At 36.0% G+C, this 27,912-nt stretch overlaps 1 protein-coding gene across 2 annotated transcripts; it reads right to left on the reverse strand.

The window, feature by feature from the left end:
- Positions 1–26,710, reverse strand: LOC128214140 (uncharacterized). 2 transcript variants are annotated; one of them, XM_052920423.1, is made up of 6 exons: positions 26,598–26,710; positions 18,454–18,501; positions 13,398–13,487; positions 7,724–7,746; positions 2,352–2,425; positions 1–836 (listed from the first exon to the last, which is right to left on the reverse strand). In XM_052920423.1, the coding sequence occupies exons 1-6, from the start codon at positions 26,632–26,634 to the stop codon at positions 782–784; spliced, it is 327 nt and encodes a 108-aa protein (XP_052776383.1). In that variant the 5' UTR covers positions 26,635–26,710; the 3' UTR covers positions 1–781. The 2 variants fall into 2 exon arrangements, with proteins under 2 accessions (XP_052776383.1, XP_052776382.1); XM_052920422.1 differs by lacking the exon at positions 1–836 and adding an exon at positions 2,008–2,047 and having other exon boundaries at positions 2,292–2,425.
- Positions 26,711–27,912: the final 1,202 nt, after the last annotated feature.

The following is a 27,912-nucleotide window of genomic DNA, read 5'->3' on the forward strand; positions in this document are numbered from 1 at the left end:
TGAAGTGGATATTTTATTCTGAAAAGTTCATGACATAGGATGGTATTTTATTTCACGTTATTTCAACAAGTAATTACATGAACTCAATTGACTATAAGCAAAGCTTGTATAAAAGACATATTCAACTTAAAAAAGAGTTTTCAAAATGCAAAAATAGTATGTATACATGATTAATACAGAAAAAAGAACACATTGAAATGAAATGGTCCAAAAAAAGATGTTTCCAATTTTCATGATTCCAAATGAGCGAGTATTAAAGTTAAAGTAGAACACTGTATGTCAAACATCACGCACATGGTAGTTGTTTTATAATCGCCCATTTCGGCACTGCCAAAGTCAAGATCTCGTAACTTAGCACAATTTTTTGCCAGTTATATTGTATTACCATGTTTAAGAACTTCTATAATGTTAGTTGTAAAAAGACGTCATACATCACAATGAATAACATGAAGTGCCGCTTATAATGGTTGTAAAAAATCTAAGAACTCATAATTGCTTTCATTTCAAACTTAAGATTTTAAACCAAATTAATGAGTCTTTATCTCCCTTTGCTTCTGGGTCTAGTTTTCTTGCATAAAATCATTTGATAGGAAATGTGCCAACATTTGTTTAAAATTGTTTCTGATTTGTTGTAACATTTCTGCTATATCTGAGTAAATTATTTCACCATTAACATCATAGGTTACACTGATACAGTGTGGACATTGAACTACAATACATAATTACTAATATGTGATAGATCCTTCATGTATAAAAGTAAAATCCCTGCAGGTCGTCGCATCTAGCCGATCTTTATTAGCTCCACATCGAAGATGAGGGTAGCATTTGGAGGGATAGTGTGAAAAGTTAAAGAAAACGCCAGACAACATACACAAAATATCTTCAAAATTGCTGATGTCCGTTACTTTTTTAAAGTGATTAATAAATTATTAAACCTGTTTTGTTTCTATCCGATATTAAAAATCACATATACACATCATCTGCAAAATCATCCGAAGGATTTTGCCATATCAAAAATCATAGAAAAAATCCTTCAATTTGTAATTAATTGCAGTGTTAGACATTAACATATTTTGAATAGGAGTCTTCAAATGTTATGAATCTAAGTCCAGAGAAAACAAAAGTATTATTTAAGTTAAGTTTGAATGAAAGTTCCAGCATCTGACTTAATTACTAAAACAACCAAAATAGCAGTTATAATTACTCTCTTCCTTGGAATGAGCTAGGAGTCAGACTGACAGCCATTTTAATAAATCTAGCAGTTCAGGCTTGACTTCAGGAGTCTCGGAATCCCATAAGTATCAAACTCTTAATTTGTAATATTAAATAAAAATTTAACTAAACCAGCACCAATGACAGAGACCTACATGTAGTTCTACCTCTTACCTAAACCAGCACCAATGACAGAGACCAACATGTAGTTCTACCTCTTACCTCAACCAACACCAATGACAGAGACCAACATGTAGTTCTACCTCTTACCTCAACCAGCACCAATGACAAAGACTTTCATGTAGTTCTACCTCTTACCTCAACCAGCACCAATGACAAAGACTTTCATGTAGCTCTACCTCTTACTTCAACCAGCACCAATGACAAAGACTTTCATGTAGTTCTACCTCTTACCTCAACCAAAACCAATGACAGAAACCTACATGTAGTTCCACCTCTTACCTGAACCAGCACCAATGACAAAGACTTTCATGTAGCTCTACCTCTTACCTCAACCAACACCAATGACAGAAACCTACATGTAGTTCCACCTCTTACCTCAACCAGCACCAATGACAAAGACTTTCATGTAGTTCTACCTCTTACCTCAACCAACACCAATGACAGAAACCTACATGTAGTTCCACCTCTTACCTCAACCAGCACCAATGACAAAGACTTTCATGTAGTTCTACCTCTTACCTCAACCAGCACCAATGACAGAAACCTACATGTAACCTTTACCAGCACCAATGACAGAAACCTACATGTAACCTTTACCAGCACCAATGACAGAAACCTACATGTGACCTAAACCAGCACCATTGACAGAGACCTACATGTATCCTTTACCAGCACCAATGACATGAGAACTACAAGTAACCTTTACCAGCACCAATGACATGAGACCTACATGTAACCTTTACCAGCACCAATGACAGACCTACATGTAACTTTTACCAGCACCAATGACAGACCTACATGTAACCTTTACCAGCACCAATGACAGACCTACATGTAACCTTTACCAGCACCAATGACAGACCTACATGTAACCTTTACCAGCACCAATGACAGACCTACATGTAACTTTTACCAGCACCAATGACAGACCTACATGTTGTTTATAAAAAGGATATACTCCACCGGCTCCAGCTGCCCCATAGCCATAGTCTGGAGTGATAGTTAGCTTGGCTCTCTCACCTACGGACATCTGAAACAAGACGGTAAATGAAAAGAGAAAGTAAATTCTATAATTAAATGGCAATAACTCTCAATGACATCATTGATCGGAAAACCTGTTGGACACCATTCGGAAGCCCCTCGGCCATTGTACATCGAAAACAACCTCGGATGCATGCCAGTAAATTAGTACAAAGTTCATAAAATTAATAATAATAATATTCATTTATTGTAATTTTAATGTGTAATTTGTATTATTCAGTTCAAATTGACCCCCAGTAAAGAATTTTATTGCATAAATAAATAATTAAGATTTGTTACAAGTAAAGGCCTATGTAGTAGCTGATAAATCATCGTGGGGGGGGGAGGGGCGTGGGGGCATGGTTACAATTGACTGGTGCATTTGTGTATCAATTTTAAGTTTAAAAGTAATTTCAAATGGTTGATCTTTTCCTGCGTTATTATGACTTCATTTCATAAAATGATTCCGGTTACAGTTGGGTCATTTTATTTACAGAATTGGTGAGAAAGGATTACTGTAAGGTTTACTTAAATGAAAAACCATTTTTTTTAACAATTCTTGAATGAAGTATAAATGAACAATATGTGTAAATATAAGTAATGAATTGCGGGATGATGTCATTATCCGGGATATGAACGCAATTGTGTTTGTCAAAGTATGCGTGGAGTCCCTCCACACACTTTAACCACCCAAATTGCTTTCATTCCCAAATAATGACGTCAATCCCGCAATTCCTTTCTTAAATGAAGCAATTACCTACACAGTGATCTCCCTGACAAGCAGAATATATGATTTCTGCCACCATGACCATGTATAGATATATAAACTTTCTTTTTTCTCCTATCTTTTTTGGATAGTGATCATAGTTGTTATAAAAAATTCAACTCAAGTTGCAATGAGGTTAAAAAAAAAGAAAAGATCATTTACATAGTTATGATAGTATCAATGGTCACATGATTTGCATGTTGGCAGTGTACCCTCAGTATCATTCAACAATCTTCCAAAAAATAATAATTATGGCCAAGGTTAACATTTTGAACAATGACACCCTAGGCCTTTTTTTATTTGATTCTATGTTTTACGAACACCGCCGCTCAAAAAAACTCATTTTTGAAATAAAACTAAAATTGTGATTTCGTTTTTTTTTTATTTCCGCCGATGAAACTTTATTGCGGCAAATCATTAAAAGCAGAGGACATCGCAAAAGCTGTAAAAATATTGGTGTAAACATCTCTGAAAAAGTTTAAGCCAATGAAAAACATTCATCGGATTTGCAGGCTGGTGCTAAAAACCTGGTATCCGGTACCTGGTATCCCCCGGTATCCGGTATCACTTTCTGATACCGAATTATGTTGATATCAGCGTGAATATCAGATAATAAATTCAAGTATCCACGGTCCGTTATTATAATATTGCTTTTTGACAACCAATGCATACTTTAAATAACACGGTATCAACATAATCCGGTATCATAAACTGTGATAAAGGCTTTTCTCGATATCAATACCTGGTACCGGGTTTTAGCTCACCCGGTTTATTTCCGGGTTATAATGAAGTATAATAACAGCGATAAATATGGACTAATTATCGTTCCAGGTTTGTTATTATTTATTTATTTTTATTAGATTTGTCATTTAAATGAGTTTATATTACATTATTGTGATATAATTTGAATGTCATGAGCTATAAATCGCTTGACTGTTTACCTGGACAGTTTAGTTCTGGTGGGTGGGGTAGATGGTTCAGAAAAGACTGCGGTTACTATTCTTATTGGAGTATTATTAATAACAAAAAATATCATCCATTCTAAAACTTTTTTTTTGAAAATTAACACAAATAATACATTAGGCTGTTTTACTATCTGACAGTGATAATCTATAATGAGGAATCTGTATGTACATTACCAGGTATAACTATGTAATAGTCTTATAAATGAACATATATAAATCATCATCAATATAAACAAGAGATGTTTGTCAAACATTATGCCCCCCCTGAGTGCCATGTTGTCAGGATTATTTGGACAATTGAATGAAATATGCATGGACCGAAATGACAGCTGATTTGTTGCTGTTTTAAGATTATGACCATTAAAGTGTGAGGATAAAGTGTGTTATGACCGTCATGACCTTTGACTCTATGAACTCAAAATCCAGAGTCATCAGCTGGTCACCAGAAACCTAAATGTCAAGTTTGAGGGCCATGGGTGCAGGCATTGTCAAGTTATCACAAGACAAGTTTTTTTCGTTCAAGGTCACTGTGACCTTGACCTTTGACCCGATGACCCCTTAAATCATAAGGGGTCATCTACATGTCAGATGCAACTCCAAGTCAAGTTTGAAGGCCATGGGTTCAGGCATTGTTGAGTTATCACTCGGACAACCTTTTACCATTCCAGGTCACTGTGACCTTGACCTTTGGCCCAATGACCCCTTAAATCAATAGGGACCATCTTCTGGCCAGGCCCAACCTCCAAGTCAAGTTTGAGGGCCATGGGTGCAGGCATTGTCGAGTTATCACTCGGGCAACCTTTTACCATTCCAGGTCACCGTGACCTTGACCTTTGGCCAGATGACCCCCAAAAACCATAGGGGTCATCTCCTGGTCAGGCCAATTCTCCAAGTCAAGTTTGAGGGCCATGGGTGCAGGCATTGTTGAGTTATCAATCGGACAACCTTTTACCATTCAAGGTCACTGTGACCTTGACCTTTAGCCCAATGACCCCCCAAAACAAAAGGGGTCATCTACTGTTCAGGCCCAACCTCCAAGTCAAGTTTGAAGGCCATGGGTGCAGGCATTGTCACGTTATCACTAGGACAACCTTTTACCATTCAAGGTCACTGTGACCTTGACCTTTGGTCTGATGACCCCCAAAAACAATAGGGGTCATCTACTGGTCAGGCCCAACCTCCATGTCAAGTTTGAGGGCCATGGGTGCAGGCATTGTTGAGTTATCACTCAGACAAGCTTTAAAATTATTTTACCATTAAACGTCACTGTGACCATGACCTTTGACCCGATGACCCCCAAAATCAATAGGGGTCATCTACTGGTCAGGCCCAACCTTCATGTGAAGTTTGATGACCATACGTCTAGGAATTGTTGAGTTATCACTCGGACAAGCTTTGGTCTACCGACGGACCGACCGACCGACATACCGACATGCCTGTGCAAAGCAATATACCCCTCTTCTTCGAAGGGGGGCATAATTATGATATTTATACTGTTCTGTGTAATATTACTATGTAATATTTTTGCTTAGAAAGAGTAATTATGTTATGCTGTCACCTTTGTAGTGTTCTCAGCTTCTGAATGATTTGTTACTAGTTAGTTATGTTTAAACATTATGATGGCCACCGGACTAGTCACATACACCCAGGCTTGGAATTAAATCGGGGTCCAGATTGTCTTAAAACCCATCCATAAATAAGTCTGAGAGTAACTTATTTTTTTTATAAAAAATATACTTTTAATGTTCCATTCCTTTCTTTACAGATATGATTCAAATATGCTGATGTTATCTACTGAGGCCATCACTTTCAATGAAGAACATCACTACAATCGGTTGGGCTGCTAGATTGGTAGCAACATGATGTAAGCTTAATTATTAGAAGCTTATTGCGAAAGATGGAAGTTAAGTGTAAATTCTGTGAAAACAAAAGTTTTGATTTTTAAAAAAGGAGGAAGACTGAGAAGAAATTTGAGATTTTTGTATAATGGTCAGGAGTTGGAAATAGTGAATAAACTTACTTATCTGGGTATTGTTTTTACACCTGGAGGGTCATTTTCTACCACGTTTGATACTTTATCAGGACAGGCTCTTAAAGCGATTTTTAAACTAAAAAGCTGTTTAACTAAATATCCTACTCTGTCAATTAAGCACATATTAGACCTGTTTGATTAACTCATTTTTCCAATATTAAGATATGGTTCGGAAGTATGGGGACTACAAAATAGTATACAATTAGAAAGAGTCCACCTGAATTTTTTTAAGGATTTATTATGTGTTAGAACACAGACTGAAAACAATTTTGTATATGGAGAGCTTGGTAGAACAACATTGTTAGCTTAACGTTCCACAAGTATAATACGATATTGGATGAAAATTATTCAAATGGAGACTATTAGATGCGTTAGGATAGTGTATGATCAAATATATTGTGATTTAGATGATAATCCAAATTTTAAATCATGGGCTTTTTTGGTGAGGCATTTACTCCAAACCTTAGGCTTTAATCATGTTTGGATGTACCAAGGTGTTGAAGATGTTAACTTATTTATGTCTGCAGTCAAACAACGAATAACTGATATATTTATACAAACGTGGATATCCGAGTTAAATAATTCTACTAGAGCTAGATCATACATATTGTTTGCAGATTTTAAACTTCAATCTTATTTGACAAATGTTATTATAGTAAAATAAAGGACTGCTTTAACGAGAATAAGAGTATCTGCACATAGATTAGATATAGAAACCGGTAGATGGCACAAAAGTGCCTGTTGAAACTCTATTGTTGGTTGGGCATCTATTGCTTACTGAACGGCTATATTGGATGGACCATACGTGTTGGTTAAACAACAATTACTATAAATGGTTGGACCGGAAGTGTTTGTTGGACTACCAGTGTTTTTGGACTGCTTGTTGGACAGAATATGTGATGGACAACTAGTATTATTTGAATCACTGTTGGATAGACAGCTTTTGTTTTATCAGACAGCTATAATTAGTTGATTTACAAGTTCCTGGATCGCTAGTTCCTGGCGGATTAATATTCCCTGTATAGAAGGAAACAAAAAAGCTCTTTTGCTAACTGTAACAATGACATGGTTGGTGAATTGGTATCAGACAATTTGCAGCCAAGACAACACAGTGAAGTAATACTAGTAGCCGATTCTTTAAACTCTAAATGGCAAATAAATTTACAGAAAATAGTTGATTTTTTTATGTCACTTGTCTATTATAACATGCATTTACAAAGTATAAAGAGTGATTAATGAAAATATGAAGTGAACTTGTCAGATAAAGCAAAAACAAATGTGCATTCACTTACATATTGACTTTACATTAAAATAGAAAATCATAGAGAATACATCATAGCTTTTGCTTTTCTGTGTGTTTTTTTTTCCCGACCAAAAAATAAAATTCCAGAAATGTAATTTTATTTTTATTTACTCCTCCTCTGACACTTCACAACTCTGGCCGTTCGTAAAACATATAATTAAAAAAAAGGCCCTAAGGCTATCACACAATACCCCTTACTTTTTTCTTAAAAAAACCCGAAAGGGATAAAAATCTTCACTTACTGTCATAACTCCTTCATCCCAACCTGAAAGAAGAAAACTAAACACTTAAACAAGTTTAAGGAGTACTCAACAAGGCCATTATTCATTTCTTGCTCTTTTTTTTCTTCTTTTTTTACGTAGAAATGTTTTGTAATCATTAGAGAATGGGGATTATAATAGTATCTTCCATGGCCGAGAGTGTAAGATAGGTTCATCCTGACCGTAGCGTAGGGTGTTTTTGCAGAAACGAGGTTTACCTACGAGGGATGAACCTATCTTACACAAGCGGCTATGGTAGATTCTTTTTCTCCCACCTCAGTTAAACATAATTTAGTAAAAGTGTATTTTTTGCTGGAACTTTTTTGTGCGTAGTAAAAATTTACGTGTATGGATATGCAATAATTCGTGGTTGTCATGGATATGCTCGCTGTGATTCAGATTATGTTAATAGTCAAATCGGTCTTTAAATAGTTCTGAGGAGAGTGAAGCATTATTATAAAGGTGCGTTAAAACTTTTTATGGTGACATTTGAATATTGCCACAAGACAAGGTTTCTATGAGGCTACAGATGACCGTCTTCAACAAGGGAGGTTATCACAATGTGATGACCATTAAAAAGGAGTTCCATACGGGTACTTGTTTTATCTTTGCCTGGCAAGATAAGAATTTCTAGCACGGTTAAATTTTTGGATCTACTTATCTGAGGTGGGAGAAAAAGTAATCTTCATTAAAGCTTTAAAGGTTTTAAACTACACATTATATCACAGCCCTAAAAAAGAAAAAAAACATATTTCGTAGGCCTAACAACAAGGAGCAATAAATTTTTATACCCAGTCAATAACATTTTTTCTTATTGTCCCAAAAGTAGAGCTCAAAAACCGCAGACAAATAACATCTCTTGACTTCAGTGGATATCAAAAACTTTTCATAATGAAGACAAATTTAAGTGTTTTTAACATTAAAGTATGTTTATTACATTGAATTAGTAGAAATAAAGAATTTAAGATATTATTAGATTATATCATATGACCAGTGAGATACGCAACTAAACAAATGACCTCTGATGTTTTTGGACCAAACTTTTTTGTTTATGATAATGCATCTAAAAACACTAAATTTTTATTAATATTGTAATTATTTTACTCTTTAATACCAAAATAGCAGAAAAAAATACATTTTAAGTATAAAAAGTTCTGGTTTTAGTGAACCCACGCCAGTACAGTAAAAAAAAAACTGACAACAAAACTGCTGGCCTACGCAGACTCTTACAGAAACTGAGTGATGATTTAAGCTTCAGGCCTTTTTTGAAAACCGTTCCTAACACTATTTAAAATCTCAGACTTCTCAGACAATATTTTAGCATATATCAATAATTGTTGAAGGGTTCCTGCCTTCATCTTTAATGTTGTTTGAACGATCCTAATGATTTGCCACACTTTAATTCGTCATAAAAAAGGCATGTAACAAAACATGAGCGAGTCCCTTTAAGATGCTTTATGAATACATGCCCCATTAGCATTAACGGAGTACATATGGGTTAAGTATATATAGTATATATACATGTGTCAGGGTTCAGGGATGTGATTAACCTGGCAGCTGGAGGGCTGAAACATTTTCGGCCATGGGTTTATGGGGCGCTCTTGGGGTCAAAAACACTGCTGTAGAAGAAAAAATGGCTTTTAAGAAGCTCTTTTGAGGGCTCTCCTGACTTTAAATGTAAAGCAAACTTGAATATTAACTTAAATAACTGAAAGCAACCAAATAATTTTTTTCATTTTTTTTGTGGGGGGGGGGGTGTCTCTGGGCCATTAGATTCGCAGACAAATCACATCCCTGGGGTTCTCAATCAGTTTCAGATGAACTGTCTCAAATAGTAAAGTAACCGACCGGCTTCTACTTAAAATTCATTTAGTTTTCCAAATTTGAACAGGCCCAATTGCCATTTGAACTCTCCCTTTTGGCCAGCAGCAAGTCCTTATTGTGAACACTGCGTGTACAAGCAAAAATAACAAAAATAAACACTTTTCATTCATTATAACTTAAATATTAAATGAGAAAGAAAAATCACAAATGAGGAGATCATATTCATATTGAATCGTAAATGACTGGGTATAAGACGATATAAGGGGGTATTAGACGCAGCCAAAAAAATCCGTGAAAAATCTGAGAAAAAAACGTTTAATCTATGTTTTGGGTTAAAGGATGCATAGAAAATATGTCAAAAACGTGAAAATGGTGATGGTTATCTTTAAAACCATACAATGATAATGCAAAATGTGTTCATTTTAATTCGTTTTTTGTTAGGAAAGGCACTTAAAAGAACTGATTGTGACCATTTGTATCTGGATAGCACTGAAAGGTGCCTTTTATGAAAATATTTAAGATTTCTTTTTGACAGTATATCGTAAACGATGTTGAGAATGAAGTTATGTTATGCATAAACCTTATATTGTACTGATTTGTTCTCAAAATGTCAACACCTTAAGAAAAGAATAAAGTTCGCGAAAATGTGTGAAAAAAACAAGACCATTATCGCATCAATTTGTATTATTGGTATGTTAAACAGAACAAAAGGCAATGCGAGTTTTTCACACCTTATCATACAACCACGGACCTATACCGTGATACAACTGACACAAAATATTTTGACAGTGCGAAACTTTGCTTTTTATATGCATGTTTAATTATTGTTTAATTCAATTTATTATTCAAAATAATATTGAATAACTTAAATCGAAAAAAAAAAATTGTTTAAATTATTAACGTCTTACGATATACCGTATCCCGATCTTCAACTGCCATTTTAACCCGTATATACTCGATCAATATGACGGGAGTAACTTCCCTTTCTACATAAAACTAAACAAACTCTCGGTTTGAAATCAACCTCAGAAAAAAGTTCAAAAAAATGTTACTGGGTATTATACGCAGGCATTTTTTTACATCAAATTCTGAGGGAAAAAAGTGGGTCTAATACCTAGTCATTTACGGTACACTATTTTTCAAAAATCAATCATCAAATAAATCAAAAGTATTACTTTAAATCTACAGTTCCAGTGATTTTTTTTCGTGAAATTTACCGCCGAATAACGGCTGTTTCCCCTCGCCGAAAATCATCAAATTTTCGCCAAAAATAGTCATATTTTCCAAAAAAAAGGTAATCAATTCCCCTCAGAAATGAATAAAAAATACAATTATGAATTGTCAGGGGTTTTTTCGGCAATATTTATAGCTGGTATTCAGTCATGTTCCCAATGGCATAAAGAATCCTTTTTTTCCCATTTCTGAATAAAAATTCCAAACCTGGAGTTCTAAAACTAAAAAGAAAATAAGAATAAAAGACGATGAAAATGTAAACAAAACAGTTATTTCCCCTACATGCAAGCGTCTATTCACAATGATGTAACATCCGCGTCATGGTGAAAGGTGGATTGTCATTGGTTTAACTCTAATTTTTATCCAATCAGAGAGCATGTAACAAATTAAGAGTTAAAAACATTGTGTTAAAAACATGTGTCATTGTCAACAAAAGGATTAATAATTCAAAAGTGACAGTAAATTATTCGGTGCAGGAGGGGATTAAAATAAGTAATAGACAATGCTGTTCTTTGTCATGCCTCACCTACATGTTTACATACATGACATTGACCTTTATTGCCAATATCGGAAAATGACAGAAGTGAGAAGTAAAACTGAAAGTAGACAACTGGGTGAAATGACAAAGTATTTATTTATTATAATGATGGTGTATTTACTTTTTGATGAATGCCGAAGGAAACATGTTGATGAAATTTTACAAAATTCATTCATTTGTTTTTTTATCAATTGCAAACAAGTCTGACTATTTGGAAATTGGAAAAAATAAAAATATTGATATTTAATTCCATTCTCTCTATGAGTGTGAAAGTCATCATTTTTATTAGCCAGCAGATTTTGTATCCAATTTAAGAGGAATTAAGAAATTGTTAATTAACAAGAGGCCCAAAAGGGCCATTGCTCTACTGGCATGGCTTTTGTGGTCATATCAATCCAGAGCATGTATGTATGGGCAAAAGGCAACAGACATATACTTTATGTTTTGTGTTTGGGTTACCAGAAAACGTAGCACGTTCAACATCTGAGCCCAGAAAGTATTGTAAGCAGATTAGTTGCATGAACTATTTTAATATGTGCCAAGTAAAAGTCATCTGACAAAAAAAAAAAATGCTTTCAAAACTGTACTCATAGTAAAAATTTCTGTAGTTTTAGAAGTTAAAAAAAAATGGTCAAAAGGTCAAAGTCAAGGGCATCCTAGGACAACATTGATCAATTTGAACAAACATTCACAATCAATTGTGCTGAGATGGATGCACGAACACACAAAAAGATTTTCAAACCTTTCCAGATTTATGTTTACAAACCTGTGAACCCTGGCTGGGTGTGGCCAGTAATGACACCAGGTGCATAACTTAAACATTCACAACCAATTTTGTTAAGATGAATGTGCAAACTACAGAACTAAAAGCTAAAAAATGGCCTTTGGGCTTTCAACAAGAACAAGGCAGAGTAATTCACAAAATCAGCTGCAGAAGCAAAAAGCAAATCGTCTCTCAAAATCCTAGACTTGCAAATTGTCTCCCTTAACTCTAGACTTGAATTTACATGTACATGTAAACTTGGCTAAAAATAGAATTCGCTCATGCAGACCTGGCTAAAAATAGAAAGCATTTCTTTAAAACTTTCATGGCCTATAATCTAGGCATTTATGGACGGATCTGGCTGGTTTTCGAAAGGAACCGAGCTCTAATGGATATCTATATACTGTACAAGTTTCATTGAGATACAATCAAAACTGAAGACTGTATCGTGTTCACAAGCAATTGTTTACAGACACACGACTGCATGGACGCACAAACTTTCATGGCCTATAATCTAGGCATTTATGGACGGATCTGGCTGGTTTTCGAAAGGAACCGAGCTCTAATGGATATCTATATACTGTACAAGTTTCATCGAGATACAATCAAAACTGAAGACTGTATCGTGTTCACAAGCAATTGTTTACAGACGCACGACCGCACTGAAGCACGGATGCACATACTACGTACACATTACCATCGCATAAGCTCTTCTGGCCTTTGGCCAGTAGAGCTAAAAAATCAATTATTTCAGAGAGTTAAAACAAGGGATTAAACAATGTAAGGTGTTAACAGAGTCAGTGCATATTATGATGAAAATACCAATGTTAAAATTCATTAAAGTATTATATAAATTATATAACCTTTGTTATTATTTATGAAGAATTTCCCAACATTGATTGGGATCATTTGGCACAAAAATCATGTTTTACATGTTTTGATGATAGTAACTGTCATTAAAGAGAGTTGAAACAGTTTTAATAGCTTTCTTCTTTCTTTGTTACTGGTTATTTTAAATGACCATTTTAATGTTTATTGTATTTTCCCAATTTTGGGAATTAACGCGCTTATTTTCCCAATTGTAAAGCCACAGGTGGTTTTGAAAATTTAAATAAAAATCACTCTGTTCATCCAATCACTATTATATTATGACAAGATTGCATATAAATTGTGGTTATATGATGTTTGATATACATACATACTCTGAATAGAAAAACATTAAAACAACAAAAGGATACTTATTGTGTATATGTTTTTGTTCAGTGACTGATTTAAGAACAATAAGAAAGTTAACTTGCCTTTAATCACCTGACCGACACCGATCTTGCAGGAAAACGGTTTTCCACGATCCCTTGAACTGTCAAACTTTTTACCATCTGTTAATGTTCCTGAAATAGAAAGATTTCAACTGATTTTTTTCTAATCGATTCCTCATTGGCCATTATTTGTGGACTTTAGTGTGAACTACAAGTATCATAATAACAATGGGGCCTTTTCAGCTGTCTTGGCGGCTGAAATTCAGCTGTCTTGGCGGCTGAAATTCAGCCCCATTCCCGCCTGAAAATGTACATATTTTACCCCTACTCAGATAAGGCCTAAAAAAAAAAAATTGTTTGGTTAGGGTTACATCCTTTTCAAAAATAGGTAGGGTAGGTAGGCTTTTTATTTAATTTTTTTTTTTTTTTTTATTAGGCTTGATATAAGAATGTCATTTTCATCATTGGAGAATGGTGTTAAAGTTATCTTCTATATAAGCAATTAAGGTTTTAAACTACATATTGAAAAGCAAAAAAAAAAAGAAATTTTTTTTTTTTTTTTTTTTTAGTTTTTCATTTTTTTTTCAAACTGACTATAAAAACGTTAGGGTCGGCGCCTATTCCGTAGGTAGGGTCGGGTAACCCGAACCAAATGTATTTTTTTTTAGGCCTAAACAAAAATCCCCCTGTAAAAAATAAATAATATATATAATAAACAAGAGATGTTTGTCAAACATTATGCCCCCCTGAGCGCCATGTTGTCAGGATTATATGGACAATTTAATGAAATATGCATGGACCGAAATGACAGCTGATTTGTCACTGACATTGGATGCCGTTGAGGCAGTTTTAAGATTATGACCATTCAAAGTCTGAGGATAGAGTGTGTTATGACCATGACCTTTGACCCTATGACCTCAAAATCCATAGGAGTCATCAGCTGGTCACCAAAAATCTAAATGTCAAGTTTGAGGGCCATGGGTGCAGGCATTGACAAGTTATCACACAGACAAGCTTTTTTCGTTCAAGGTCACTGTAACCTTGACCTTTAACCTGATAACGCCTAAAATCATAAGGGGTCATCTACTTGTCAGGCCCAACCTCCAAGTCAAGTTTGATGGCCATGGGTGCAGGCATTGTTCAGTTATCACTCGGACAACCTTTTATCGTTCAAAGTCACTATGACCTTGACCTTTGGCCCAATGACCCCTAAAATCAATAGGGGCCATCTACTGGTCAGGCCCAACCTCCAAAGTCAAGTTTGATGGCCATGGGTGCAGGCATTGTAGTTAATACTTGGACAACTTTTCACCATTCAAGGTCACTGTGACCTTGACCTTTGGCCCGATGACCCCCAAAAACAATAGGTTTCATCTACTGGTCAGGCCCAACCTCCAAGTCAAGTTTGTGGGCCATAGGTGCAGGCATTGTCGAGTGATAACTCGGACAACCTTTTACCATTCAAGGTCACTGTGACCTTGACCTTTGGCCCGATGACCCCCAAATACAATAGGGGTCATCTACTGGTCAGGCCCAACCTCCAATTCAATTATGAGGGCCATGGGTGCAGGTATTGTCGTGTTATCACTCGGACAACCTTTTAACATTCAAGGTCACTGTGACCTTGACCTTTGACCCAATGGACCCAAAAACAATAGGGGTCAGCTACTGGTCAAGTCCAACCTCCAAGTCAAGTTTGAGGGCCATGGGTGCAGGCATTATCGAGTTATCACATGGACAAGCTTTTACCATTCAAGGTCACTGTGACCTTGACCTTTGGCCCAATGACCCCCAAAAACAATAGGGGTCATCTACTGGTCAGGCCCAACCTCCAGTTCAATTATGAGTGCCATGGGTGCAGGCATTGTTGAGTTATCACTCCGACAACCTTTTACCATTCAAGGTCACTGTGACCTTGACCCTTGACCTGATGATCCCCAAAAACAATAGGGGTCAGCTACTGGTCAGGCCCAACCTCCAAGTCAAGTTTGAGGGCCATGGGTGCAGGCATTTTCGAGTTATCACTTGGACAACCTTTTACCATTCAAGGTCACTGTGACCTTGACCTTTGACCCGATGACCCCCAAAAACAATAGGGGTCATCTACTGGTCAGGCCCAACTTCCATATCAAGTTTGATTACCATAGGTCAAGGCATTGTTGAGTTATCACTCGGACAAGCTTTGGTCTACCGGCGGACCGACCGACCGACATACCGACATGCCTGTGCAAAGCAATATACCCCTCTTCTTCGAAGGGGGGCATAATAAAATATTGCAACAGGTAAACACCAAAATTGTATCTGTCACAACAGTTCTTTACCTGTCACAATGTTTTAAACAGTTTTTAGTATCAACACCCTAAATCTTCATTTTTAGTCCCTACTTACCGAACTTTAGCCAAGGTCTCTCTTCTTTCCATGAACTAGCAAATCTATCTATTTGAGCTGTTGTTAGAAACTATAGACACCTATCTACCTGAATTACCTCCTCCAAAAATATAAATAAACATGGTCAGCTAGACAGGCTTTCAAGTGACTAGTTACAAAAAGTAGGGATAAAAGTAGGAGGATTTTTTTGGAAAAAGTAGGGAAAAATAGGGATATTAAGAGCAAAAAGTATAGGATAGTAGGGCTCTTTACTTACCTTTCTTGATGCGAACAAATGACTAAATCAGTTGTCCTTTCAAATAACTCATTCATCTGCCCCTGAATACACTTCAACCGTGAGATTTAGTTCCAGGAAGAATAAAAGTTAACTTTCAAATGCCATGCTTCAATTTGGCTTGGTTGGGTCTAGCCCTTTTTTGTATAATTCTGTGTTCCTAAAGGTTATATTGGGTTTTCAATAACTATGTAAGAAACATGGGCTACAACCAAACAAGCAAAAAGTAAAGCATGACATTTGAAATATGAGTTAACTTTTCTCCTTTAGTGGCAGATGAATTAGTTATCGGAAAGGGCAGTTATAATTGCTTTATTGACAATGGGCATATTGGCCGATACCTGGCCTATTTTTCACAAACAGGCTCAAGAATTGACTCAACTGAGTCCACCAAGTTTCACAAAAAAGAAACAAAGATTTATAAAAGAAATATAGGCTACACTCAAACAAGCCAAATTGTAGCAAGGCATTTCAACTTTCTACTTCGGGGGACTAAATCTCCCAGATGAAATGCCTTTCAGGGGCAGGCATGCATGCTATATCCCCTGCCGGCAGAAAAATCCCCCGGAATTCCAACCCATCCCATGTCCCCCCACCGGAGGATCCATATCCCCAGGAACTTTTGTTTTATTTATTTATTTTTTTTTTTAAACTAGCTCAAGAATGACAGTGGAAAGGATCCATAATATTATGAGTGTGAAATTCCATGAAGGACCATGATGACTAAGTCCCAAAATTATTTAATTAGAGTGTGTTTCCGTATTTATTCTTTTATCATAAATGTAGATATTGCGCTAAATTTCGCTGTGTAAAAATCCCCTGGTGACATATCAAAATCCTCTGGAATTCAGACCTAAATCCCCTGGCAAGCCTCTTAATAATATGGCATGTATGGGCAGGTAAATGAGTTATTGACAAGGAAAATTGTGATGTACATGTAGTTATCTTTGCTTATAAACCAGTGCTTCAAGACGGATTCAGCCACAGGATGAGGAGATGAACCTGGAAATGGTGTCTCTGACTTGTCAACCTGCACCACTCATTCTCATTATAGAACCCCTCTTGCAGCACTGGAAACCTACTGCATCAAACTGATCCTACAAAAATACTAGAAATGGCTTCTTTTTAAAACCAAGATTTAGATTAATTCAATCAATGCATTTAGTTAAAACTTTTCTATTATTTCTTGAACTATTTTTACTAAAAAGTAGGGATCGTAGGGCTTTTTCAAGAAAAAGTAGGGAAAAGTAGGAGCCTAACAAAAAAGTAAGGAAAAGTAGGAAAAGAAGGGCCCGCTTGAAAGCCTGGCTAGATCTAACAATTTTTATCAATCTTAAAATTTGAGATCTGGCCCCAATTTCTCGAAACTTCTTAAGCTTAACAGGCTTAAAAAGCTTATATCAATCGGCCGAAATACATACTTAAATTGAATTTTGATAAATGAAAAAAGGTTTATTGTGATTATTATAATGATAATTCCTATCTAAAGTACAAAATCTCTTAAAGACGTTAATATTATGCAATTTATTGAACACCAAAAATAGTGAGCTTAGCTTAATCCTGTTATAAGGGACTTAAGAAGTTTCGAGAAATCGGGGCCTGGCTATAAAGTTTAATTTAAAGAACAAGTCAAAATCAAACACAATGTTTATGCAAAAATGAAAATAGAAAAATACAATCTTTTGTTATTGACATGTTGAATTGGAGCGGAAATAGTGTCAGCAAGGTATCCATCATATTTCAATTATCAAGACTGGCCGGAACCACCTGAACATAAAAAATATACAGAAACCCAGCATCAGTGTTGTTATTTTCAAACATTTCCGGAAAATGTAAATCAACGAGAATAAAGCTACAACATGAAATGGAATGTTATAAAATTATTTTTGGCATATCGGGGTTTACAAATAGTGAGTCATTGATGAACACACTGAATAATCATGATATAATATTTGAAAATAACACAGAATATTTATGGACAACTATCAGATTGATTTGCCAAAAATGGAACGATGCTGACTGTAACCCAACATTATGTATGACGTAGACTGAAGTTTTGTCCTTCACAATGGAAATATACTGGACATGTCCGACTGTCTGACTGACATTCGGGTTGTCTGGCATCGAGCTCTAAACAATTAGCAAATGTAGCAATATAGTGTCATTCACGAATATATGTCGATAGATTTGTGAAATAAAAGGCAATAATATGAATCATGCTACTAGCATCTTTCCCTTTTTCCAACTATAATGCTATTTTCTGTTTCAAAAAGCCCCACCACCATTCCCTTAAAAGCAAAAAAAACACTGGGAAGTATCTTGTGATAGAATTGTACACATCACAGATATCCGTTTGGCATTGTGACATTTTTAAAAAAAACAACAGACTAGCTTAGAATATACATTACTGCTCTAAATATTTTAACTTATTCTTACCAGTGTAGTGCATCGATAGTGAATCTCCCTTCTTTGGAAAAGTTTTTCCTACAACAAGAAAAAGAGACAAGAGTTAGCTACAATCTCAAGGAATAAAGTCAACATTGTGCATTGTGCCATCAGAAAAAAACATGGAAGATCATTATGATATAATTATCAAGTAATGGGCACAGTCCCATGAGAAAATTTGGCTATGTATGTTGTCATTCTGCAGCCATCTATACTACTGACGGTCTACAAATTGAAGACAATGACTATATGTGAAACGTTATGCTAAATTATGATTTTCTACTGCAGACCTAAGGGCCTGGTATTTAACAAAAACTTTTCTCAACATTCAGTATTGTTTTCAATATTGACTGAAATACATTTAAAAAGGATGATTGCTTGAAGCTGGTTATCCTTGTAGCTACAATAATGAGCGATCAGGGATACTTTTTTAATTATTATTTTGACATCCCTGTAACGCTAAACTCTCTACCATTTAACACTGTGCGAAAGAAAATATAGTAATATTATGCATCGATGTTGAATAATAATGACAAAATTGTTCAATATTTACCCAACAGTAATCTAAACTAGATTGAATTTGTCAATAGTCTTTATTTTCACATAAATATATTCTGGGTCACGAATACCGTTATACACGTACCCAACCTGTCAGATTTGTCCCAGATTTACAGATATTGGGATATTTGATAAAAAAATTGACACATGTAAGTGTTTTATGATATCTGAACATTTTTTTGGCATAATGCCATAATTAAATATGTGTTTAATAGTAGGCAATTATATTTTTGTAGAAATGTGAATTTAAAACGGAGATAATTTCAAAATTGTGGCCGCGTGGATTCTCTGCGCAAGGACCGTTCGCTACTTTTTGCTTGGATGGTGGACGTCACGAATCTGCCATAGTAAAGAAATCGTCAAAAGACTCGTTGACGACCATTTAGGTGGACTATTACACAGTGTGTGAATACCACGTGATCAATTACGTAATATATATATATGCTACGTCGAAAGGCAACATTTTGCATAAAATGAAGACTTTAAACAAAGATAACTTTTCTTTTACTTCACCATTTTAAATGAAACAAAGGACATCTTATGTCGCTTAAGGAGCCCCGCCTTCTAGGGATTCCGCCAGGCCTTTATTTAGAAAAAAGATAAATTAATCTGAAAATACACATTACATTCCCTTTTAGTTATTATTTAGCCGACCCCGCTTTAAAATTATTAGCTGTTGCAGCTGTAAATACTACCACGAGCAGTCGCTTTGCTCCGGGCTCTTTTATGTTCCAGCATGCAGACAGCATGTTTTACACATTTTGCTGTGACATCAACGGTGTCAATATAAATAATACCCGCACTAAACGAATCACGAGTCGATCATTATCGTCAATATTGTACAGGGTTCGAATTTAGCACTCCCACACTCGCAAAATGCGAGCCAAAATTGAACAAGAGCTGTCACAGAGACAGCGCGTTCGACTATTCCGCCGCTTTTCAGTGTAGATTTCAATGCAATTCATGATGTGCTGAGATAGTAACATAAATGTGGTTACATGGAAAATTTCAACCAGATTTTTTAAGTCTAATTATAAAGGGCAATTATTTGAAAAAAATACAGTTATATATCTTGGTTATTCAATTACGTTGAGTGGTTGATTACCATTCTATAAAGTCTCAATTCAATACCACAAGTAGTTGCTGAGATATTAACCTATGTGTGCTTGCACGCAAAACCTTAGCCAGAATTTCTAAGTCGAATAATAAAGGCCTATTATTTGAATTAAATGCAAACTAGAGTTATCTAACTTTGTTAATTAAGTAGGATGGATGGTTGAGTACCAATGTATCAAGTCTCAATGCAATAACTCAAGTCGTTGCTGAGATATTAACCTATGTGTGCTTGCACGCAAAACCTTTACCAGAATTTCTAAGTCGATTAATAAAGGCCTATTATTTGCATTAAATGCAAAGCAGAGTTATCTAACTTGGTTAATTAAGTAGGTTGGATGGTTGAGTACCATTGTATCAAGTCTCAATGCAATACCTCAAGTAGTTGCTGAGATATTAATCTATGTGTGCTTGCACGCAAAACCTTAACCAGAATTTCTAAGTCAAATAATAAAGGTCTATTATTGGCATTAAATGCAAAGTAGAGTTTTCAAACTTGGTTAATTAAGTAGGTTGGATGGTTGAGTATCATTGTATAAAGTCTCAATGCAATACCTCAAGTAGTTGCTGAGATATTAACCTATGTGTGCTTGCACGCAAAACCTTAACCAAGGGGCGACGCCGACGCCGACGCTTGGGCGAGTAGTATAGCTCTCCGAATAGTCGAGCTAAAAATCGAGTTCAATTTAAAGACACTCGCAAAAAGTTGCGAGTTCAAAATTTGCAGAAAATATGCAATCCTCTAAATAGATATGAACATAATCGGTGATCCTGCACAATAGATATAAAACTAATTTTAGAAATGCCTACTTTCGTTTTCCGATAATCACACAGAAATTGATGACATGGCTTAATGATATGCGCACAGGCAGGTACTGGTTACTATGTGGCAGGTACTCGTTACTATGTATTTTTGTAGACTGGTCTTTCGTTTCCAATTTTTGCGGCGGTATTTAGCAATAATCGTATCTAGACACAGTCTGTATAATGATGACAAACAAAAAGATTTTACGCGTATTGATTTAAAATCGCCGACGGCTGATGGCAATGCTCAATCTGTTCCAAAAAAAGAAGCCAAAATGAAATAATCCTTCCATTAAAACTGTTTCCATGTGGAAAAAGGAGTTGAACATTAAATTGACCCTCAACTAAGATGATGAATGGAACGTGTTCAAAATATTTTGCACAAACCAATACTGGCCTGATCAGACTTCCTCTGAACGTAATGTCAGTGTTACATATTGATATATGATGATATCGTTTAAAGTACAATTACATGATGATTCATTAAAACAATTACACTATACCTTAAACCATTTTTTTCATACAATATATACCTTTTCCTAGCAAACACAAAAAAATGCAAGTGAGTGTCTGGTTTTGCAATGAAAATTTAAGCACTCGCAAAAATTTATGAGTATCAAAAAAAAGTTACCCCGATTGTATTGTCAGAATACTTGAGAAATACCAATAATAAACAGTCTGCAAAATAAGCCACACCCCGATGCCCATAGGGTATAAAAAATCTGTCGGGCCTGTCAAAACGGCAGAGAGTACGCCTGGCGGGCCTATGATTTTTTTATGGACGAATACATGCTTTATTTCACAAATAATCGATTTTCTTTTTCGTGTCCACAAAAATGAATCATAAAGTGTGTGATTGCATTACAATGCTTCACCCTATACACTCTTTCAAATACATTTATACTGTTTTTCAAATTATCTGCCATTTGATGACGTCACGATAGGATAGCCGATAACAGAACCAGTTGATCAATTTTCAGCGATGGAATGCGGTATAAGGTACAGAACAGACTTCATGACTTTAAAAAACATTAATTATTAGTGTAGAAAACATATTTCGTATCAATTAATCAAAATTGCCGCGCCTCGACTAAAAAATTGGTTTGTCAGATATTTTCGCGACTTTTGTGAATGTTTAGAATTGAACATTGATCAAGCCCAGTCGCGAATATATTTTTTCAAACCCTACTTTAGTGTTATGGTATGAAAATTGACACATATCTAAATATAAGAGCTGTTATTTTTCATGTTTATATTCTTCTATTTGTGGCAAAACAGATTTTAATGTGTTCCTGAAAGCGATATATAACTGGCTATGATGAACTGTGACCTGGCAAACGACTGACATTGAAGTGAAAAAGACACAACTTTGATCTTTTGCAGCTAAAATAATTCATGTGGTACAATAAATAATTTTAAGAACTTTCACATATTTGACCCAGGGGTGTAGAAATGGGCCGGAAGCCGGTAAAATAACCCGGTTGCTTTAGCATCTTCACCCGGCTATTTATCCCCGCATCATCAAAAATAAAATCTGTTATTTTTTGTCATGTTTTTATGTTTACATAAGTTTAAAACCCTGATTGATGGTATTGTTTATTTTGGTTTCCACGCGTTCGGACTACAATGCACCGTTAGCTCGATTCGTGACGTCATTAGTCGCATCCCCCTCTGGGATGTTTTCAAGTTCTAGGTTTGGGTTTCCCAGCGTTCCGAATACAATAACATTGGCTCAATACATGACCTCATTAGTCGCATCCTCCATGGGGATGTTTTGAAGTTTATGATTAGCGAAGCAATAGAGGGTGAAAAAAAGAATATTTTTTTTTCCAGACACCAAAAAGCGTAGTAAGTTTGCAACATGAGCGTTTCTGTCCTTCTGTTAGTCCTATTACCATTTACGCAACATTCCTTTTTGTATACGAGTGTTATCCGGATGTTTAACAAAATGAAACAAGCTTGCGGTGATGTCACTGCTAAAAATAATCCATTATTTTGATGAATTTTACATGTACCTTTGGCGAAATTTCGTACGCTTTTAATAAACGTCACAAAGTGTCCAGATATTTCTTTTGGTTGTTATTAAAACGGAATTAGCTAGCTGCAGGTGAGATATCTAGAACCACAGAAAATGAAGTTAAATGTTTAATTTTCAGAGGATCACAGAGATTCAGTGGCTGAAAGTATATAAGTGGTAGAGAAGAAGGTACACATACGATTAGGAGGGAATTGCTAGCAAATGGCAAGGCATGCGGTCTGGAATGTTATAATAGTATCCTGAATCTGAATTTGACAGTTATTTGGTTTATTAGTTGGCCCTCACTGGTCGGGGGTGGAGGTGGGGTCGGGGGTGGGGGTGGGGTAAAACTCAGATCAGTGGGGTAGTTCTCAGATTCAGTATCATATTCAAGTACAGAAGTTTCCCTGTTTCCTAAATGTTACAAAATAAACATGCACCAGAACAGTTCAACACTAGAAATTTTGGTTAAAAAGGGGTTAAATTCAATCCCACAAGGGGCATTGGCCCCTAACTGGGGAAGGACACCCAGACTACCCCCCCCCCCCGCCTACTTTTGGGATCTTCCCTGCTACTTCAAAACATTTCTACACCCCTGATTTGACCAGGTGATTCCATTGTCACCTTTCGGTAGCATCAATTAGATATCATGGTTTGTTTTTTTACTATATTAAATAATCAATATTCCAGGTGCATTGACCTTCACGATCACTACAACTCATCAACATGTTCTTATTTCATCATGTCGTGCACTGATTTGTTAACGGAATTTCCGTAATAACTTGATAGATGCTAGTTTTGTCTCGTCCTATCTTTGGCATAAATTGCTAAGATGCTTAGCCCGGACTTGCACCAAAGCAAATGGCAATAGATAGTATTTTTATGAAATAACCTACATACTTTTAACGGTATATGGAACTGAAATCATTAAGTCGTCCAATACAATAAATATGTATGTTTCAGAGGAAGACAATTGACAGCTCAGACTTAAGCAGATTCAGATGCTGATGATGACGTGACGATGGCTGAGGACCATGTGTTTTCTTTGTTGCCCTTTTTACAAGAGAATATAAATTAAATACTCTATGAAGTGCTCAAACTTGTTATTTTTCTTTTGGGCCTATTAAATATGATTCGGGCCTATGGATTTGTTAAGGTTATAGGCCCGAATGGCCTATGCTTATTTTTGTTCATTTCGCAGACTGAATAAATGAAGAGAAACAATTAGACCTTTTCGCAAATATTTTTAATGTAAACCGGACTTGAGTTGGTTATTCTAAATCATACGAATATAACTGTAAACTTGTTTAAAATGCAGGAAATTGCACCATTTTGATTACAAAAAATAGAAAAAAAATCGACGTAGGGAGGGGACACCCTCTCGACCCTCCTCTACCGACACGCCTTATAAATTTCCTGGCGGAAACCCTGCCGCCTTCGTTTTATTACCGGAGTTTGATAAGGTGATTATGCACCAGTCAATTGTAACCACGCCCCCCCCCCCAAGGTCCGGGGAATAGCAGGGACTTTGACTTTCGGTCCAGCCAACCCCCGGTAAAACGAACTGATGGTAAAATTCCCGCCAAATGCCCCGCACCCCAGGGACCCTAGGTAAGGCCCATTCCCCGCTATATTTTGCGCGAAGACAAAACCACGGCATTCACCCGGCACTGCGGGGCAACCTGAAGGAAAAAACACAGCCCATTTCCCCGGCTATCCCCGGATGTGGGGGGGGGGGGGGGGTGGTTACAATTGACTGGTGCATTAGTTTTATGAGACACTTCCAAACCTGTTTCCAAAATAATGTTTTGACAGTGCTCCGTCAGACTGCCCAGCTCTCCTTCATCGATTAGCGAAAGCGGCCGAAGGGCAGGAACCACCGGAACACTCAAAGCTTTTCCTATGGTTCCCGTCCTTCGACCACTTTCGCTAATCAATCAAGGCGAACCGGGTACTACGTCATTTTGACAGAACAACGTCTGGCTAGCGCTTGTGATAATTCGCATTTTGAAGCATTTACGTCGTATACAGTTTCTCTCGACAAGAATACCGGTTTTAACGTGTATATAACGGACCACTGCATATATGAGCCAGGTATTTTGTTTGTAGCTTACAAAGAAGTTATAATTTTCGACGAGATTTGGTCTTTGTTTACATTTTCGCCGGGCGAACATTCTTCACTTGTTTCATATTACAGTACTGGTTGAGAAGCAGTTTCCGACGGAAAGCCGTTTCCGACAAATCGCTTTTTTGCATACTTTCTTTTGATCTTCATAAAGAAGGTATTGCAATTCAATTATATGGTTACTAGGCAATCAAAAGTTGAAGTTTTTACCGAGACACGTAAATAACTTTTATTATTATTTAATGTTCAATGTTTGTTTTTCAATTTGTACACAAACTTGCACGTGGGGGGTCGTCACGCGCAGCGCATTGCGCATGCGTGTAAACCTAATTTGCATATCTATGAATAGCTACAAGGTTGTCCTTAATTGACTTATACAAACGATGATCATTGTGTACATATTTGTAAACACTGTTGTCATGCTAGTTTCACACCCACATTCACTAAAATGATTACAAACACAAGTTCTTAGTAGAAATGAAACAAAATATCATTGATATTTAGTGTCTGCCTGATTTCCAGAATGATGATTGACTGGCGTAAGTTTTTAGGTTTAATTTTTGGTAAATGCTGAAAATTTAAATAATAGTTCTCGTATTATAGTCTTCTATTTAGTATATTGAATAAATGGATAAAAAAAAACACAATAGGCACCTAAAATCTGCCGCGTATTTGATTTGTCGGAAACTGCTTCTCGTCAACAGCTAATCAGAACAGTATAAGTACCCTCTTGGTGCCCCCATTAGATACACTATATGTGACGTCACACATGTGAAAAATATATGAACAATAGCAGCTTGAGCTGTAGTTATCTATAATGTGAACAATTTTAGTAGGAATTTTAACACGTATGAATAAATCAATAAACACTTGTAAAAACTGTTGGAAACTGCTTCTCAACCAGTATGGGGTATTTTTGAATTTTGTCAAATCTCGTTTTAAGTTTATGGCGGTGGTGGTGTTAGTAGTTTATACTCCGGGTCCCGGCGTGAGCACATTGAAGGGTGCCAGAGTGACAGTTCAACCACCGCACACATATCCTGGGCGGTTAACCAGTACTAGGTGCCTTCACTTCTGCAAGGAACTGACAACTTCTGTACATGCTAGGGGCAGTGGTACAGTGCGAATGGTCGTAGTAAGGATTTCATAACCAATCACAACAGAAGTGACCTGGTCCGCCCGGGAATCGAACCCGGGTTGTCCGATTAACAGTCCAACGCTCTACCGACTGAGCTAACCGGGCGGACAAAGTTTATGGCAATGTATTATTTTGGTGATATACATGTTCAAGTATGTATAAAATATAATTTTGGGTAGTTGAAATTATTTCTTTTGACTTTAATGAGCCTTTGTCATCAAGCCATTGTGCAAATGACAACATTTACTTAGTAGTATGTCGCCTGGGCGACACCATCAATGATGGCATCATGCTTCACTAACGGGAAGTGATAGCTAACTAAACTAGAAATGTAAAATTAGAATTAAAAAACTGTATTGTAATCTTGACATTTTCATTACCGTCTCCAGCTGTTATAACTTCTTTTTCGACTCCCATTTTAATTAATATTTGATTGATTGTGCTTTGAGATCAGCGGCGTGCTTTCCACGATGTAGGTGGCGTCGAAGATGCAGCAGACAACACCTTTCGGAACATTTTTAAAAATCAGTGAACATATATTACGGACTACCTCCCTTTATCATTTTTTATCGGATAGATAGATAGATAGATACCTTTCTATCTATCTATATATACAAAATACAAGATAAATGATCTTTATTCACAGTCAGTGAAATATGCTAACAAGAAACATTTGCTCAATAATATATTTTTCGACATGAATAGCAAACGTACATCAAATATCAAAACATAACGACGAACTGGAGACCTGGAAATAAAAGCATATAGTTTTATATAGGTACAATATTGGAACAAGAGTTTACAAAAGTCGGTTCCTAATATCTTCATGCATAAAAATGCAAAAAGTATAATCGGTTAGAGAACTGTACACAGTGATAACATAAACTAGATTTCCAAGCTGCACTGGCAAGCAATCCACACGCGCACGGTTCCTCTAGTTGACATATCACTGCAATTAAATGGTTAGTTCTTACAAGATTATAAATTAAGGGAAAATCTTAAATATTTAATACAGCAAAAATAGCATTATGTACATGGGAATTAAAGCATGATACGCTGATGTGTAGTTGGTAAAAATGTTATAATTAATTTAGCTTGCTAGAAATAATATTTGGAAGTTATTGCTAAGAGGAGGTACTGACTTTATCATGTAATTTGAATATTACTACATTTTGCTACAAGGTTTTGAACATATTCTGGTGATATACCGTGCATACATTTATTTGTAAGTTTCAATAGCGATTCGTCGTTCCCTCCTCATATGTAATGTTGGCAATTGAACTCTATGAAGAAGATTTTCGTAAGTTGAGGTGTAATCATTAAAAACATTTTTTAAAAGATCTGTATTGAATCTTTTCTATTTTTGTTGTGTTTGTCTTGCTACAAAATGCCAAACAACAGGGCAGTAGTTGAAATTGGATCTGATAAAAGATTTAAAGATAATAAGCTTAGCATTAATTGTCAAAAAGTTGCTTAATCGTTTAAGGATATTCAGTTGCTTAGCTGTATATTTGCACATTTGAGAAATCTGAGCATCACAATTTAATAGACTATCTACCTCAACGCCTAGAATTTTATCACACACAGCAGGAGTATTGTCATCTGCGTGAGAATACAAGGCTGCATTATTGATAAAGTACAAGGTGTCATTGATAAAGATGTTGAAGGCTAGAGACCCTAATATTGATCCCTGTG

The sequence above is a fragment of the Mya arenaria genome, chromosome 13, assembly GCF_026914265.1.
Source record: "Mya arenaria isolate MELC-2E11 chromosome 13, ASM2691426v1".
Taxonomy (NCBI): Eukaryota; Metazoa; Mollusca; class Bivalvia; order Myida; family Myidae; genus Mya; species Mya arenaria.

Coding starts and splice junctions, on each gene's coding strand:
- LOC128214140 (XM_052920422.1), bottom strand. CDS start 26,634: ATGGGAGTCGAAAAAGAAGTTATAACAGCTGGAGACG. Junction 18,502..26,597: donor AGTTATAACAGCTGGAGACG/GTAATGAAAATG, acceptor TTCTTGTTGTAG/GAAAAACTTTTCCAAAGAAG. Junction 7,747..13,397: donor TGTCGGTCAGGTGATTAAAG/GCAAGTTAACTT, acceptor TTCTTCTTTCAG/GTTGGGATGAAGGAGTTATG.